Source organism: Neoarius graeffei, chromosome 19 (genome assembly GCF_027579695.1).
Source record: "Neoarius graeffei isolate fNeoGra1 chromosome 19, fNeoGra1.pri, whole genome shotgun sequence".
NCBI lineage: Eukaryota > Metazoa > Chordata > Actinopteri > Siluriformes > Ariidae > Neoarius > Neoarius graeffei.
The window spans coordinates 17,108,367-17,127,426 of record NC_083587.1 but is presented as its reverse complement, the minus strand read 5'-3'; the positions used below and the strand labels follow the sequence as shown (position 1 = coordinate 17,127,426).

Here is a 19,060-nt window from a genome sequence, read left to right as displayed (position 1 = left end):
CCTGCTATTCAAAAGGCTCTTTGTCCACAGAGTTCCTCTTGTACTGATCTGTTCAATCAAAAGCAAGTTTCCGCAAACATACAACCCCGATTCCAAAAAAGTTGGGACAAAGTACAAATTGTAAATAAAAACGGAATGCAATAATTTACAAATCTCAAAAACTGATATTGTATTCACAATAGAACATAGACAACATATCAAATGTTGAAAGTGAGACATTTTGAAATTTCATGCCAAATATTGGCTCATTTGGAATTTCATGACAGCAACACATCTCAAAAAAGTTGGGACAGGGGCAATAAGAGGCTGGAAAAGTTAAAGGTACAAAAAAGGAACAGCTGGAGGACCAAACTGCAACTCATTAGGTCAATTGGCAATAGGTCATTAACATGACTGGGTATAAAAAGAGCATCTTGGAGTGGCAGCGGCTCTCAGAAGTAAAGATGGGAAGAGGATCACCAATCCCCCTAATTCTGCACCGACAAATAGTGGAGCAATATCAGAAAGGAGTTCGACAGTGTAAAATTGCAAAGAGTTTGAACATATCATCATCTACAGTGCATAATATCATCAAAAGATTCAGAGACTCTGGAAGAATCTCTGTGCGTAAGGGTCAAGGCCGGAAAACCATACTGGGTGCCCGTGATCTTCGGGCCCTTAGACGGCACTGCATCACATACAGGCATGCTTCTGTATTGGAAATCACAAAATGGGCTCAGGAATATTTCCAGAGAACATTATCTGTGAACACAATTCACCGTGCCATCCGCCGTTGCCAGCTAAAACTCTATAGTTCAAAGAAGAAGCCGTATCTAAACATGATCCAGAAGCGCAGACGTCTTCTCTGGGCCAAGGCTCATTTAAAATGGACTGTGGCAAAGTGGAAAACTGTTCTGTGGTCAGACGAATCAAAATTTGAAGTTCTTTATGGAAATCAGGGACGCCGTGTCATTCGGACTAAAGAGGAGAAGGACGACCCAAGTTGTTATCGGCGCTCAGTTCAGAAGCCTGCATCTCTGATGGTATGGGGTTGCATTAGTGCGTGTGGCATGGGCAGCTTACACATCTGGAAAGACACCATCAATGCTGAAAGGTATATCCAGGTTCTAGAGCAACATATGCTTCCATCCAGACGACGTCTCTTTCAGGGAAGACCTTGCATTTTCCAACATGACAATGCCAAACCACATATTGCATCAGTTACAGCATCATGGCTGCGTAGAAGAAGGGTCCGGGTACTGAACTGGCCAGCCTGCAGTCCAGATCTTTCACCCATAGAAAACATTTGGCGCATCATAAAACGGGAGATACGACAAAAAAGACCTAAGACAGTTGAGCAACTAGAATCCTACATTAGACAAGAATGGGTTAACATTCCTATCCCTAAACTTGAGCAACTTGTCTCCTCAGTCCCCAGACGTTTACAGACTGTTGTAAAGAGAAAAGGGGATGTCTCACAGTGGTAAACATGGCCTTGTCCCAACTTTTTTGAGATGTGGTGTTGTCATGAAATTTAAAATCACCTAATTTTTCTCTTTAAATGATACATTTTCTCAGTTTAAACATTTGATATGTCATCTATGTTCTATTCTGAATAAAATATGGAATTTTGAAACTTCCACATCATTGCATTCCGTTTTTATTTACAATTTGTACTTTGTCCCAACTTTTTTGGAATCGGGGTTGTACAACCAGAGCGAGTGAAAAGTAAAGTTGTACTGTGGATGTTCCACAATATTGAGGAACTGTAAATGGACAGAAATGCATGTTGTGGTGTTCTGTAATAAATAAAATGTGGTCGAATTGCAGGAAATTAATCCATCACAGACAGAGCACTATGACGAATCAGTCACCCAGAAGTTGATTATTGAATTCTGTCTTTTTCTTAAGGTTTGACAGATCTTTAAGTACCACCAAGAATTTTGAACATAAAACCATGAGGCTTGAAGTAACTTTTTAAAAGAACTCTGTAGAACCATAGTACGGACAGAAAAGTCCCAGGGAGAACCTTAAAGCAAGTACCATCCTGAACAGGAGCTTTTGAGGAACCTTTTATTGTGAGTGTGGTGCTAAAATCGTACCATCCTGATAAAACAGGGAACATGAGGAGGAGAAAGAGAGCTCGCCTAAAAATAGTTTTATTTTATATATTTTGTGTGTGTGTGTGTGTGTATATAGATAAATTTTATATATTTTTTTAAACCCAGAATTCACAGGAAAGCCAGTAGGTTACAGTTTTAACCTTCATATGTTTTAATGATTTTTATAATACACGTTTTACTGTTGCGCCAACTAATTGGATAATTCTCTGTCTATAGAAAAAGCACACGCCCATCTGCCAGAAAACCGCCACGAAGAGAAGGAAGGTGTTTGACTCGAGCAGACAGAGAGCCGAGGGCACCGACATCCCGAATGTGAAACCACTCAAGCCAAAGGTGAGGGGGGCGGAACCCAACGCTCCTTACAAAAAGCATTTCAGTCCATGCTAATTTTATTTATGAGCAGTTTTGACACTTGTCCTGAAATGTCACTGCACATTTTCCCACATTTCACACATTGTCATCTTAGTAAGTGAATATCACGTGAATACTGTGTATATAGATGAAAGTCTTCCGGAATTACCCGGAAATCCGGATATTGACACAACTCTCGAAAATCTCCGGTTACCCGAATGGAGAAATTTATTTTTCGCGTTCCTAGATGCGGTGTAATACTTCGCATCATCCTTGCATGGGCGCAGTCCTTAAATAGCCTAAACCAGGTCTTCTTTGTTAACGGCGCGCGTGCCGGAGCTCGTTAGGCGCGTGAGCTAAGGCGCGCAGGACTGACACCGTTCTGCGCAAGCGCAGCACGATCGCAGTGTAGCTGCAGTCTTTTTAGTTGCGAATTACGAGTATTTCCTCGTGTTAATAATTCGCCATGTCAAAACAAGCAAAACTTTTCTCCTTCTTTTGACGTGAAGAGAGGTAGCAATTTATTATATATATTTTCCATCAAAGTTGCATTTTGTGGTTTCGAAGCTAAGTTTTAGTGCCGTTTCTAGAACACAACATCAAGAAAACGTGGAAGAAACAGCGATAATGGAAGAGCCGGTTTCTAAGCTGCCTAAAATTAGCAATGGTAATTATTTTTTGTTACATAATGCACTCAGGCTGCCAGTAAGTGTGTGACACACACACACCCTGAAAAATCCTAGCTACGCCCCTGATTTACATGAGAAATTTGGTCTTCATTGGTGTGTTTAAATTTAGACAATATGAACTAATGTAAACAATTGGTTTCAACTCGCATAAATCTGAATTGGAAATGTTTAGTTCACTTTAGCTTCTGCAAACGCACAACTCGACTAAAAGATTGATAAACGAGGCTCAACATCCCCAACATTGAAACCTGAAAGCTTTAGAAACTCGAACAGACCTTTACTTTTTAACAGCACTGTTTTGGGATTTTGCTGATATTTTTCAGAGTAATGAACTGTGTAGCAGGAAAATCACCGCGTTTTCTAAACGCACTCCTGAAAATGACTCATTAACTAGGGGAATTAAATTTGATATTTTTGACATGTTAATCATGAATGTACATGAAAGAAAAAGGCTTAAAAGTTATAACTTGTTTTAGTGAAAATAAGTACTAAAATGCACAAGAATGCAGGGGTTTGCGTGTTGTTATTAAAATATTTTCGGGGGACTTTGCCCCCACACCTTAGTTTGACTTTCAAAAGTTCAGGGTTTTTTTCTTCGCTCCACTTTCATCTCTATAAAGTGTGTGATGTCTCTAAACCCCACTTTTCTTTCCTTGTACAAAGCAGCCATCATTATTTTGATTGACCATGTGGTTTCGACCCATAGCTGATCCAAAAAGCTACAAATTAATGGAAACAACATAAGATCAGCCAATTTTCACAGAACCTGCTGAGACTGATCCAGAAGATCCTGAAGCGGTGCGTGACTTCACACGCGTAACAATTCAGGTATCAGTTTCGTTCCCGTGCGCAGCAGTGGTTAGGCCGGTCTCGATATGGAATCACGTTTTGGAGAGAATTCTGATAGTGATTGGGATTCTTATATGAAGGGGCAGATGATTGTCAAGGATATTCCAGAGTAGAGTAAATGGCTATCTTTTCGAGTCCCCAAAACGAGAAACTGCCAGTTCACTCAGTTCAGGACAGTCTTCCTCTGTAGCACACATGAGATGGAGAGAGAGAGAGAGAGAGAGAGAGATGTACAGAACGCGGTGGTTACCTTTTCATCATGTTTTCCTGAACAAAGCTAAAAACAAATCAAGTTGCGATATTGCAATCTGAGAGCATTTAACACATTTCAGTTAATAATTAATGATTGTACGCACTTATTTTTCTTCCTGTTAAAGTGCATCAGATATGATAAGATCGGATATCACGCACGTGTAAATGTTGCTCGTAATCCTGTGTGTGTGTGATAATAGGGGAATCAGCGAACTGTCCCAATGTCAGATCAAATCTCATTTATTAAATAAATGGGTTTCTTTTTGTTCTAATAATTCCCATGTGGTCGTTCTGGTGGTGCTGAACACTTGATGAATCAGATTTATTATCAGTAGACGACACAATCTGCCCACTTTGTTTGCACAAACGTCACCCACTGTCGCTTTAGATTAGTGTCATTTCTCAGAAATTTGTGAACTGAATGTTCTGTTGTGTTTGGATGTTCAAATCCAAACACAGCGCAGCACTTTCCCATCGTTATTTTTGTAAGATTCCAGCAACAATATCCAATTTCAGTGAGTAAACAAGCACAGTGTCAGATAAACTGAAATGGCCCAGACAACCGGGGTTCCACGCGTGACGTCATGCGAGATTAGCCCTGGGACAAGGCTGCCTTCTTCTGGGATCCAGACGCCGCGATCTATCAATGGTTTTGTGCTTGAGAATAAAATGACAAATAATTAAGGCAAGCACACTGTTGTTCAGTTTACTTATTCTGCCTTATTCCGACACGTTTTTTGGATCCACTACTCCTCCTAGGGCGTTCGAGATAGAGACACCGTTCCAACTCTGAGACGTCTGGCCCGAAGTGGTGTAGTGTGCTTGTATACAGCTTTTGGATCAACGCGCCCGTTCTCTTGTTCTTGTCGTTTTTCTTTTGTTTTTTTTCCAGGGCTGACGGCAAACAATCGATTAATCGTTGGTCGACCAAAAAATTATTAGCCGACCAAAATTCCATTGGTCGATTGGTCGCAGGGAAAAAAGCCGCGTCTTGTCAAAGGGCTGAAGGGCTTTTAATTTGACGGGCATGATAAAGGAAGTCGTGACACTAATTTACTGTTGGTGATTTTTTTTTTTTTAACACGGGCAGACAGCATGTCTGGAAGGAGCTCTAAAATATGGGATCATTTCGAAAAGAACAAAGATGACCCAAAGAGGGTTACGTGCAGAATTTGCAAAAAAACATTCGCCTTTCATTCTTCCACGACGAACATGCGTTACCACCTCAACCATGTAAGTAGCCTACTAGCCTAGCTAGCCTACCCCTTGCAACCTGAAGCTTGATTGCAATACGTAGGCCTACTGGTTACTGGCTACTGGTAAAGCTAAATTATCCAGCTCACTGTTTTACAATCTCTCTACAGGCGCATCCACTTTATTGCGATGAGCCAGCCTCCTCCACGGCATCCTCATCACTGACTCGGCAAAAGCTCGTAATGAAACCTTCTCTATCTGAAAAAAGGAAGAGAGACATAACTGACAAAATAGCTGATTTCATCGCGCTGGACATGCGACCTGTGAATATCATCAGTGGTGAGGGATTTAAAAATCTAATTGAATACCTCGAGCCAGGATACAGCCTGCCAAGACGTGACACAGTGATGCACGTGGTTACGAGCAAATACAACTCTACAAAACAAACACTTCAGGGCAAGATCGAAAACTGCAAAGCACTCAGTTTCACAACGGATATATGGACATCTAACCAGATGGAAAGTTACATGACGGTCACGGCGCATTTTATTTCTGATAACTGGCGACTGCATTCATTCGTGCTGGAAACTAAAGTTTTGGAAGTGAGCCATACAGCTGCTAACATAGCAGAACGACTCAGCGAAGTAATGGCAGACTTTAGAATCCCCGCTGAAAAAAGGGTCGCTCTTGTACATGACAACGCAGCGAACATGGTGCTGTGCGCGGATCAGTTATCTCAAAACCCGTCCTGGGGTAACGTCCAAGGAGTTCGTTGCGCAGGGCACACTTCAGGGCTGAAAATTGCATGAAGGTTACCCCCGCCGTTAGTGGTAAATGCGCATAGATATGGCAGCCCGGCATTACAGGTAAAGCCTCACAGATGTGTATCCCAGTAAAAATGGGCAGGTTTTTTTTTTTTGGGGGGGGGGGGCGGGGCGATTAGTCGGAGTGAATGCACGACCACTGGTCGACCAAGAAAATCCTTGGTCGGGGACAGCCCTATTTTTTTCCAATAGAGAATGAATAGGGCTCATGAATCGAATCGTCCTACTTGGACACACTCCATTGCAGACGCACCAAACGTCATGTGATACTTCAGGCCAACTCCCCCGACACATACATGCAATCGGTTCTGACCTGCACTCATATATATTTAGGGCCCGAGCCCTATGGGCGAAGGCCCTATTGTTCTTGTAAGAGTTCACTATTATTATTCTTCCGTCTTCTTCTTCTTCTTCCGTCTTCTTCTTCTTCTTTATTTTTCTCTGCTGTTGGGCCATTTTCGGGGCGCTTGCCATGGGCAAAAACGCACGAAATTTGGCACCAGTTCCGAGAATTGCCACCGCTACTCAGAACCAGAAGCCCAAACTTGGCCGGGGCTCAGGGCCTCTATAGCGCCCCCTAAGTCGTTGTGATTTTGGCCTCCCGCATTAAGGTGCCTGGGTGCCATGTAGTTTGTAGTAGTGGCATGCCATTTGGTACGCATATGTATCTCACTAAGCCGGACAAAAATGTAATGCCAATGCATTAGCCACGCCCAACAGGAAGTGAGGTAATTTCACTTTTGTGCGAAATGCATGGCCACGAAGACGGCGCAACTCCTCCTAGACCGTTCTTAGGAATGTCACCAAAATTGATACACATCATCTACAGACATGGCTGACAAAAGTTACTAAATACGTTTCACGTAGGATAAACCGTTCAGAAGTTATACGTCAATCAATTTTCGATGCAAAATTTTACATGCTTAAAAATTCATAACAAATCTTCTGATTGCTCAAAACTGCTCATACTTCACACGCAAATCACTCATTGGGCTTCTGACATGTTACCCAATTTCTGTGATATTTCGCCACTGGGGGCGCTATTTTTGGGCAAAAATTCCAATCTTTCCTCAAATTTGGTCAAACTTCACGGCCACCCTCTTACTACCTCCCATGTCATGTATACCACATTTTGGAAATTTTCGTCCATGGGGGGCACTGTTTTTGGCCGACGCAATTGCTCCAAAACGGGTTTTTGGTAAATAATTCCATAATGCCTTTCCTTCACACCACTACCTTGTGATAGTACGTTGCTGTTGTAGACACTTATTTTTCCGACTCATAATCGCTCATGTACAGCATTGCGCCACCTACTGACATGGGAAAAACCAAAAAATTTATTCTTCAAAAATCTATATCTCTTCTATTTACTCAATTGTCATCAAACTTCATACGCAGACTCTTCATAGCTCACCTGACATATACGCCAAATTTTGTGCACTTTCGCCACTGGGGGAGCTATTTTTGGGCAAAAAATCCAATCTTTCCTCAAATTTGGTCAAACTTCACGGCCACCCTCTTACTACCTCCCATGTCATGTATACCGCATTTTGGGAATTTTCGTCCATGGGGGGCGCTGTTTTTGGCCGACGCAATTGCTCCAAAACGGGTTTTTGGTAAATAATTCCATAATGCTTTTCCTTCACACCACTACCTTGTGATAGTACGTTGCTGTTGTAGACACTTATTTTTCCAACTCATAATCGCTCATGTACAGCATAGCGCCACCTACGGACATGGGAAAAACCAAAAAATTTATTCTTCAGAAATCTATATCTCATCTTCTATTTACTCAATTGTCATCAAACTTCATACGCAAACTCTTCATAGCTCACCTGACATTTACGCCAAATTTTGTGCACTTTCGCCCCTGGGGGTGCTGGTTATGGCAAAAATGATATTGCAGCTTCTGATTTGTCAAACTTGGCAAGCAAACTCTTTACAAGACCCTTATTGGGGCGCTTGCCATGGTCGACAACGCATGAAATTTGGCTCCTTTTTCTTAGACTGCCACCGCTACTGAGAACCAGAAGCCCAGATCCAGGCGGGCCTCAGGGCCTCTATAGCGCCCCCCGAGCACCGTACAGTGTGAGACCCTATTGTTACCATGTGTCCAATTCTGTGCTTTGTCGCCATTGTGGGAGTAATGTCTCTTGCCGAAGAAGCTGTGGAAGTTATTTCGCGGGGACGCATGCCCCCGCCCCCCTTGGCCGCTGGCGCGAGGGCCCATCGAGGCCGCTTGCGGCTTTAATTTTCCTTTCTTTTTGCTCATCCCTTTTTCCTCCATAGGCTTGCATTGATTTTTGGCCCCATTGAAAATGAATGGTGTTTCAGGAGAAAAACTTTCACTCTCCATCAATTTTTTTTTTTTTTTTTTTTTTTTAACCAAGTGATCAAACTTCAAGAAACTTCACTTGATGCCTCAGGCCAAGTCCCTGCACAGATCCATCCCCTCATCTGAGACCTGCACTCGTCTTTTCCTTGGTTTTCACGCATCTCTTTTTCCCTCCATAGGCCATACCTGTCAACTTTGAGGTTTGAAAAAAGGGATATTTCCCAGATTTTTAACTCAAAATAAGGGAAAATTTCGGAAAGTCATACCCTTCACCAAAAGTGGGTGTGTAGTTGAATGGGGGGCAGTTTTCTATCTAGTATTTGTGATTTCCTGTACTCTGGTGCATGTTGGTGATAGCCAAGTCCCAAACTCAATATGCTTATGGTTTATAGAGTGCATTTGTGAATAAACTATACATTTATTTTTATTTGCTTTCAGTGGTACCAGTTATTTCCCAAATTAAGGGCTAAAATACGTATCTTATGTTAAAATAAGAAAGGTCATTATATAACCAGTCAATAAATTCAATTCCATTGCAATTTATTATGGTTTTACCATAGTCATGGCCTCGGAACACTAGATAGATAGATAGATAGATAGATAGATAGATAGATAGATAGATAGATAGATAGATAGATAGATAGATAGATAGATAGAGTAATAAAGAGTAATATAAAATATTAAACCAAGAGTGATTTAAAATGGGTAAGTTTCAGATAGAAAATAAAATAGACAATGAGTGGATAAAACAGTTAATACACCAATTAGTTTACACTAGGCTATTTATGAGGTCTTAGCCAGGACATACTTAATGTAAACATGTGTAGCTTACCTTTTGATTATTTGGGAGGCTTTCGTTTTCCCCATGGAAAATTTCTTTGCGATGGAAGAGTCTGGGAACATTCCAGCCACGCACTTGTTGAAATCATCAAAGAAAGAGAGGCTAATGTTTTTCTTAGCTATTAGCATCGCCATCTTCACCTCAGACCTAATCAGTGTTGCCAGATACTGCTGACGTTTTCCAGCCCAAAATATGTTCAAAACCTGCCAAAATGCACTTGAAACCGCCCAACTTGGGCGGGAAACCTCCCAATCTGGCAACACTGGACCTAATCACTTGCTCAGCCTCGCCTCCGGACATAGTTATGTAATTACTGATGCCTGAGAGGGCGGGGACGTGAATTCATGGCCCGACTTCCTGCTGTAAACTCCTGTCAGAGGCGCGTCATGAATTCTGGACCTACCGACTTCTTTTTTTTTTTATATTGTGAAAATACGGGATATTTTCGGGAAAATAAAAAAACGGGAAGACAGCAGGAAATAAGTCAAAATAAGGGATTTCCCGGGAAAAACGGGAGGGTTGACAGGTATGCCATAGGCTTCCATTGATTTTTGGCCCCATTCAAATGAATGGAGTTTTGCTCAGTAACACTTCACCACACATCCACCAAACTTCATACGGCACCTCAGGCCAAATCACCATCACATACAATATCGGTTCTGACTCGCACTCGTCTTTGTCTTGCCTTTCATCCGTCCATTTTTTCTCCATTTTGCCGCTAATCAATGGAAGCTCGACTGAGTCATTCCTCCCTTCCCCCATAGGTGATGATGCATTTGGCAAGGATCTGCTCATTTGAGACTTTGACAGCAAATCAACTTCAACTCAATGGCCACTTTATTAGGAATACTTACACGCGCGCACACGATAGCAATTAGCATATAAGCATTCACGTGTTACCATGCTAGCTGTTAGCATGTTACCCATTACGATATCATGCCTGCTGTTAGCTCGCGAGTTATGATGTTCACCATTAGCATGGTAGCATGAGAACTGTTAACATGTTAGGATTAGCATGGTAGCATGCAGAGTTCGCAAGTTTGCTGTTAGCAAGTTCGCCTGAGCATGTTAGCATGTCACCCTCAGCGTGTTAGCATGCTAAAAGTAAACATACTGGCATTAGCATGTTAGCCTGTTAGCTGTTAGCATGATAGCTGTCAGCATATTAGCCTTAAAGTGTTAGAATTTTAACAAATAGCATGTTAATCATTAGCATGTTAGAATGCTAGCTGTTAGCATGTTGGCATGCTAGCTGTTAGCATGCTAGCATGATAGCTGTTCTGCTACAGCTCAGCAAGCACACTTTGCATTTTCTCTGCGGAAATGCAGTCTAGTTAATATTATTTTCCCCCCTGCTTTATGAATCAATTTTGGTCGTTACTAATGATGTATATATTCATTTTAAAACATTACATACACTTTAAGAGATTTCCTTTGTGGTATGTTTTGGATTGTTGTCCTGCTGGAAAGTCCAACCACGTCTCAACCACACCTCATCCTCATCATCCTAGTGGACGACAATAGAGTTTTTTTTTTTTTTTTTTTTCAAGAATTTTTCCAGTACATGACTCCATTTGATAGTTTGGATTTTGCTGGTACCATGAGAAGAGAAACAGCTCCATACCATGATACTTCCACCTCCTGAACTTTTTCTGCATTTCTGATATTTTTAGGGTTATGTGCAGAGCCAGACAAACGTGACGCTTTCAAAAGTTTGAGTTTGAGGGGGTTTTTTTTGGGGGGGGGGTTGGGTTTGTCTGAGCACTGGACATTTCCCAATAATTTACAGGCTTCTCCTAATGTTCCAAAACTTTAAACAAGCTTCAGCACGCCTTCTTTTCAGTAATGGAGTTTTTCTAGGGTGATGGAGAGAGAATGGAGACCGTGGCTGTGCCTCTTGTTTCCTCTGCATCAGCTGGACCCACTGCTTCCAGCTCTTTCTATCGAGCTCTTTTCCAGTGGTCTTTGGCTACTCTTCTGACTAAAGTTCTGACTGTCCAGTCGGAAATCTGCCCAGTCGAGGAGCTTCAGTGTGTGGCTAGTTGATGGCTGACTGATGTTCCTTCCAGTTGCAGATAACGGTCATGATGGTCCTTGTAGGAACATTTAGGATTCTAGAAATCCGTCGGTATCCAGTGCCATTGCCATGCTACTCCTACAATCTTGTTGTGAAGGTCTTGGGAGAGCTCTTTGCCTGGATGCATCATGAGATGTTTCTTGCATGACAGCTTGGTGACAAGTGCTTTGTTTACTTGCAATCAGAGGCGGGTTCCACTTCTTGAAAGAATGGAAGTGCTTATGTCTCGTTCTGTTTTCCTCAGAAGTTGGAGCTGGGGATGATGTCACACCCGAGTTGACCACATTTCTAATACAACAATTTGGAAAACCAAGATGGACACCATTAGTAGTTGTTTTCTGTAATACCAGTTTTAGCCAGCATTGACCAGTGTTTGTAATACTGTAGCAGCGTGTCCACAGATGGACGCTGGACAGGACTGTGTGCACAGCTGATTTAATGAGACGCACAAATAAAACAGAAGTGCTAATAAACAGTCTATTACTGCATCTTTCTGTACTGTTGATGCATGGAGTAGCTATTTTGGATTTTGAAGTCAGGTCTTTCAATTACATGAAACCTGTGATGGATAATGTTGTAGGCGCCCAAATTAAGGTCAAGCGCCCAAAATATGCTACCAAAAGGAAAAAAAAAAAGTGTTGATTAAATAAACTTGGCTGCATAAAGCCCAATGTCTTGACTTTCTTCTTTAAAAACACTGAAATTAGCAAGAATTAGCATGTATTTCTCGTAATTAACGCGAAATCCGCACCATTCCCATATTGTTCCGTGTTCATCAAACTAGCCATAAGCCTCGCACAAAGCACAAATTCTCCAACGACGATCGGCACACCATGATTTCGTGGAGGAGCGAAACTCGTGTACCAATGACCAGAGGGCAATTCCATGTAAATGTCAACCTCACCATGCAAAAATAAAGCAACATGTAATACATCAAAACCACTCCCAGAGATATCACCTAGGCCTGCATTTTACAGATGTGAATAAGTTGAACCAATTTGTAATCAACCTAATGTCAGTCAGTCTTTCTTTCTTATAATGTAAACCCCAAGCTAAAATCAACTTTGATCATGTACAATTCTATATTATTGCCACAAGCCACAGAAATGTATGCAAAAATCCACAAAACAGCAAAACAATAGCCATCCTAAATATTATTTAAGAACTTTGATAGTTTTAGCTGATATTTAGAGAGTTTTTCAAAGGGTTATGGTGGTTAAATTGCTGATTTTCTAAACATATGCCATGTCTATTTCAGACGCGTCACATCCATAACGGAATTTCGTCACATCCATAACGCTGACTTTTCCTTCCGAAACTCTGCATGAAATACAAAATATTTTAAACAAAGATTTTTTAATATTCACCTTGGACCCCTCTATCAAATGGATATCTCCATTTCGACATTAGGTTTACAATTTCACAGAGTTTGATAAAAGTGTACGGTCACCCAAGAAAAGTGATACTTTTTCTGTCACATCCATAACGCATCTTTTATTGGCGTTTTCTGGCATGCCCTAGATGTACTATGGGAATTGTTCTTGTTCTATCACTTCTCCAGTATGGTACAGCCTTAAAATGCAACACCTGTTTAAATACTGGGAGACAATAAAACATGCACTGGGTCATTTGTTGCCATTTTGAGTTCAAGTGTCACGTCCATAACGCTGGAATTGCTCCAGAGCAGGATTTCCACATTAGGTAAATCAGGTAAAAGACTGAATAAAAGAGAGCTATTCAGGACATAAGCATGGTTTTCCCCAAAGCGTTTTAGCGTGTCGGGCCCGATACGCTTGCTCTGCCTGCCGATCCGCTTAGTCGCTTTAGTTAAAATCCGATACGCTTAGATTTATACCGATACGTTAAAATTTCCTACCCACAAGTAACTAGATACATAGGAGAGCAAATAACAGATCCATTTACATACTGATTGATATTTGTGTTAAACAGGCGGCCTTTTTTCCAATGTTTGTGTTGATTCTGTCAAAGTAATATGTCCGCGTGGTAGGATGTAAACAAACTGTAATCTGTTGGCTACGTCAAGATCACGTGTTCAAACCGTCCAATAAAAATATTGAAAGAAAACGTCAGACATCCCGGAAGTTTCCGATTCATTATAAGCGATCTCACTGGCTGCCGATGTCGTCCCGCACTGGACGGACAAAGCCGACTGACTTTAATAAGCTAGGAGAAGACTCGCTGGACAAATTAATCCGCATCAGCATGGATGACAGCGAGATGGACTATGAGAGGGTCGCCCAACATTGGGCCAAGCAAAAGCCAAGGAGAATTAATCTGCTTTAAAGGAGTAGAAAACTTAATTCATTAGTTTGGGTTTGCAGAAAGATTATGTACTTATAAACACTCTCCCGAAGTGAAGTTGTCCAAATGTGTCAAATACAGCATCATTTCAAATAATAATCATAAGCATTTTTGGTAGTGTGAGGTCACTGGGATCCATTTAACAAAAGAAGGCTCCGGATTATTCTTTTGTTAAAGGCTCACAGTGACATCACACTGCCAAATACGCTTATCACGATTATTCAAAATTATGCTACATTTGACACTTAAAAACAAATTCTCTTCATGAATGTTTTTATAAATACATAATCTTTCTGCAAACTTAAATGTATGAATTAAGTTTTCTTTTCCTTTAAATATGTTTTAATCTTAATCTAGTCCATTTAATAAAGTGCCAAAATTTAAACTTTATAATATGCAGTTGCCTTACTTTTCTTTTCAGTGTATCTTAGTTATACATATATTATGGTAATTGCATCAGAAACATTCTAAATCATTACAGTTATAGTAATACAGCGACTTATTTTAAGGTGGCAGGTCTTCGGTTCAGATCCCTTTGTGATCAACAGGAGGTCATGACGATCGATTCTCTTCATTGGATTGCATAAGACGGAGCAAACCACTGTTCATATTTTCATGCACATTTTTGTTAGAACACTACTTGATCATAGGTAATTAAGGGATCCCCGTAGATTTTCAAATCTATCGTATACCTCAGTAATCTAGAACAAAACAGTTTAACTTGCATGTTGAACTTTAAGGTGAAATTTCAAATGTGTATACCGTATTTTCTGGACTATAAGCCGCTACTTTTTTCCTAGGTTTTGAACCGTGCGGCTTATACAAAGGTGCGGCTATTCTGTGGATTTTTCTTCCGCCGCTAGGGGCGCTCTAACCGGAAGTAGAATCAAAAATAAGATAGATGAAAAATCAATGCAAAGAAGAATTAGCAGATCTTTAGCAGATAGAACACGCACGACAAATTACTAACTGGTAATTATTTTCAAATCCAGCGAAGATGATTAAAGTGACTTGTGGTTTCAAACACAGGAGAAATGAAGGTAAATAAATACCGGTTATTTTCTCTTGGTTCTGTTCCGTTTTAATCAGCAAAGTTGCTGCTGTGTTAAAAGGCACTGTTCGGAAAGAATCCGTTCAGGTACATACATTTACAGTACAAAATCGTTCTGTACATGCAGTAAATATCTAATTTTTCAACATAGATATCTGCGGCTTATAGCCCGGTGCGGCTTGTATATTTATTTTTTTATTTTTTTTTTTTTTAAATAGAGCGGATGCGGCTTATATACAGGTGCGCTCTATAGTCCAGAAAATACGGTACATTAATACTATTTAGGTCAGAAATCATTGAAACACTGTTAAAATCGATCCTATAATCATGGATCTAAAACCTCTCAGAGACCCTGAAAATGCACCTGAGAGCATCTATTTTCAAAAAATTTTCCGGGGGGGCATGCCTCCGGACCCCCCTAGTTTCGCTTCGCGCCGTTGGCGCTCAATTGTCTGTGTTTTATCATGCCAGAATTTAGGGCTTTAATTTTTTTTTCTGGGGAAAAAACACTGATAACTGTGTGTATTTAAAGGAACAGTCCACTGTACTTCCATAATGAAATATGCTCTTATCTGAATTGAGACGAGCTGCTCCGTACCTGTCCGAGCTTTGCGCGACCTCCCAGTCAGTCAGACGCGCTGTCACTCCTGTTAGCAATGTAGCTAGGCTCAGCATGGCCAATGGTATTTTTTGGGGCTGTAGTTAGATGCGACCAAACTCTTCCGCGTTTTTCCTGTTTACATAGGTTTATATGACCAGTGATATGAAACAAGTTCAGTTACACAAATCGAAACGTAGCGATTTTCTATGCTATGGAAAGTCCGCACTATAATGACAGGCGTACTAACACCTTCTGCACGCTTCGGCAGCGCATTGATGCGGAGCTCAGATATCAATGCGCTGTCGAAGCGCGCAGAAGGTGTTAGTACGCCTGTCATTATAGTGCGGACTTTCCATAGCATAGAAAATCGCTACGTTTCAATTTGTGTAACTGAACTTGTTTCATATCACTGGTCATATAAACCTACGTAAACAGGAAAAACGCGGAAGATACCGGAAGAAACCCCAAAAAATACCATTGGCCATACTGAGCCTAGCTACATTGCTAACAGGAGTGACAGCGCGTCTGACTGACTGGGAGGTCGCGCAAAGCTCGGACAGGTACGGAGCAGCTCGTCTCAATTCAGATAAGAGCATATTTCATTATGGAAGTACGGTGGACTGTTCCTTTAAGACAGCTTGCATCTTAAATACACACAGTTGCATAAGTGTGAGTGGAATCAGTGACTTGGAGCTTGGTCCTCTTGTTGATGATGGTCTTAGACACTGACCTTTCATTTAAACTAAGATCTTTGACCTGACTACATGCTGTGAATTGCGCTGCCGATTCTTGTGATGCGACGGAAAACCCTTTTGGGTCACAGGTCTGCTACAGGTTTGTCTCTTTGATGGCAACAGTGCATCACTTGCTTTTTCATTCACAGGCTCCTCTCCTCAGGCCCCAACACATCTTTTAAATACTAACTAACTGTGTTCTAATTATTTTTGTCTTGTACATCAAGAGGGATTAATGTTGTAGACATTTTGCAATAAAGGTAAAAATAACATTCATAGATTTCTTTATTTATTCATAATTTTGTAGCTAAAAAAGCAGCAGCAGGTTTAAACACGGCGCGCTGAGAAAACGGCGCTTTGCGCGTGCAGAAAAGCCCAAATTCAGAAATACAGGGTGTAGCGCAAACTATGTAATTGAAAGGCCTGGAGGTTTGGGTTCGTGAGGTGACTTTCCAAGTCGGAAATCCGACTTCAGGGCGCGTTCCAGGTGAAATTTCTGACTGGGAATGTAGAAATTCTTGATTCCTATTTCAAATGGAACACAGTATAACCTACCAACATGCATGAACCCGGCTGATTCTAATTAGCACAGGTAGGAGAACCAGTTAGTGCAGTCAGCTGGGTTTCTTGGTGTGTGCAATACTTATTTCCTGGGTCATTTCACTTTATTGTACATAACTTCCATGAGTTCCACAAGGATCGCCATCTTTTTATCACCTTTATTGACCACAAGGGCGCATTTGACACCATCGACCGACCTACCCTGTGGAATATCCTCCGCACCTTAGCCCTCCCAGCGAAGCAAATCACACTCTTCATGATCTACGATGGCACGGAGAGCTGTGTTCAGATCAACAGGAAGGATTCCCAGGCTTTCGTCTAAACCGGGGAACAGGGGCGCTGCGCCCTCTTACTCTCGGCGTGCGCCCCCTTACTGAAATGCCGATTGAACCCCACGTCACACTTAGGCCATGCACTTGTATGCTACTGCACAACATGCAATCTTTCTCAAAATGATCTTTTCTCCGTGAAAACATCCCAGCAACACCACGTGACAATGTGTCTGATCATCATTACGTTATAATTACTCCAAAAATATTCCAGTCATAGTAGATACACCGCCAGACGGTGCAAAAACAATCCGAATTGGCGTTTTCCAGACTGAGAAAAACGCCACGGCTGCTCTCGTGAGATTTGACATGGGTTACATACAAGGTCAGCTGACTTGTAGAGCGAGATTTCTCGAGACTGAATGACCTTTCACCCACCGGCGCGGGAGTTTTTGACAGAAGTAGTTCGCGAGTTGTTTTTGTTGACACTTGGGCATTTAAAGATGTCATCCCACGGCACGAAACGGAAGAAAGCCAAAGACTGTCCGGGACAGAAGATTATTACTTTTCTTTTTCAATGTTGACAATTTGTTACAATTTCCCTGTCAGATAGTCTCAGAATGTCCCATTGTAGCCTCAATTTTTCAAAGGCTTCGTGGGGGGGGGGATGGACAACTGGCACCCCCCCTTGCCATGGTGAGCGCCCTCATACTAAATTTTTCTAGAAAAACCCCTGAATTCCAACTGGTTCCAAATTGCTGCTGGAGTTCGCCAGGGCTGTGTGGCCACCCCTGATCTATTCAGCTGCGTCATAGACCACCTGATGACTGCAGTCTGCAACTGCTTCTCGGGTGTCCAATTTGGAGACTACCGCCTGACGGACTTGGATTATGCCGATGGCACAACGTTGTTCTGCTGCTTGTTGGCAGAATTGAAGGGGGCACTTCATGCTTTCGATGAGGAGGCATCCATGCTTTGGGCTACGTGTCAACTGGTCCAAGACTAAGGTGATGCATATAGGTGATGGTCGTGATCCACCGCCCATCATTGGCACTGATCACATTGAGTTCGTTACGTCAACAGCAATGTCTGTTCAACATTTCCAGTGCAAACATCTCATCTCATTATCTCTAGCTGCTTTATCCTGTTCTACAGGGTCGCAGGCAAGCTGGAGCCTATCCCAGCTGACTACGGGTGAAAGGCGGGGTACACCCTGGACAAGTCGCCAGGTCATCACAGGGCTGACACATAGACACAGACAACCATTCACACTCACATTCACACCTACGGTCAATTTAGAGTCACCAGTTACCCTAACCTGCATGTCTTTGGACTGTGGGGGAAACCGGAGCACCCGAAGGAAACCCACGCAGACACGGGGAGAACATGCAAACTCCGCACAGAAAGGCCCTCGCCAGCCACGGGGCTCGAACCCGGACCTTCTTGCTGTGAGGCGACAGCGCTAACCACTACACCACCGTGCCGCCCCCCAGTGCAAACGTTCACATGAAATATGTTTAATAGAAAAATAGTTGATTTGTATTGAGTACTTGTTTCCCCTACTGTAAGTAGCATTCACACCAGACGTTTGCTTTTCTGGTGCTTGGCGCACATCTGGGAGGGAAAAATCTCTTCCACTGACATACACAACGGGTTTTCTGCTAAAATTCTGTTTCTTCTCTCAGCGTGTTTTAGATTTTCTTGTTAGCAGTATTGGCACCCCTGCCAGAGATGACATGCATGTTAATTTTGGGACGCTCGTTGCTCTCCAGCCTCACAGACCTGTCCTAATGTAATAAGCACTCCTCTTAATTTTCTGTCAGTTTGGAAAAATGATTTTTAGGAGTACCCAAAATGAGCTCCAATATACAGTGCCCTGCAAAAGTGTTTGTCCTGTTTGGTCGCATTACAAGCTGGAATTAAAATTAGATTTTTGGAGGGTTGGCACCATTTGATTTACACATCATGCCTACCACTTTTTAAAGGTGCAAGTTGTTTTATTGTGACG

General features: G+C 41.9%; 1 protein-coding gene across 2 annotated transcripts in view; it reads left to right on the top strand.

The window, feature by feature from the left end:
- Positions 1–19,060, top strand: part of zc2hc1a (zinc finger, C2HC-type containing 1A) — a 74,929-nt gene that overhangs the window by 40,727 nt on the left and 15,142 nt on the right. For both annotated transcript variants that reach the window (XM_060899748.1, XM_060899747.1), the window contains exon 3: positions 2,319–2,435. In XM_060899748.1, the coding sequence (XP_060755731.1) occupies positions 2,319–2,435 (117 nt within the window). The remainder of the gene's footprint in view (positions 1–2,318; positions 2,436–19,060) is intronic.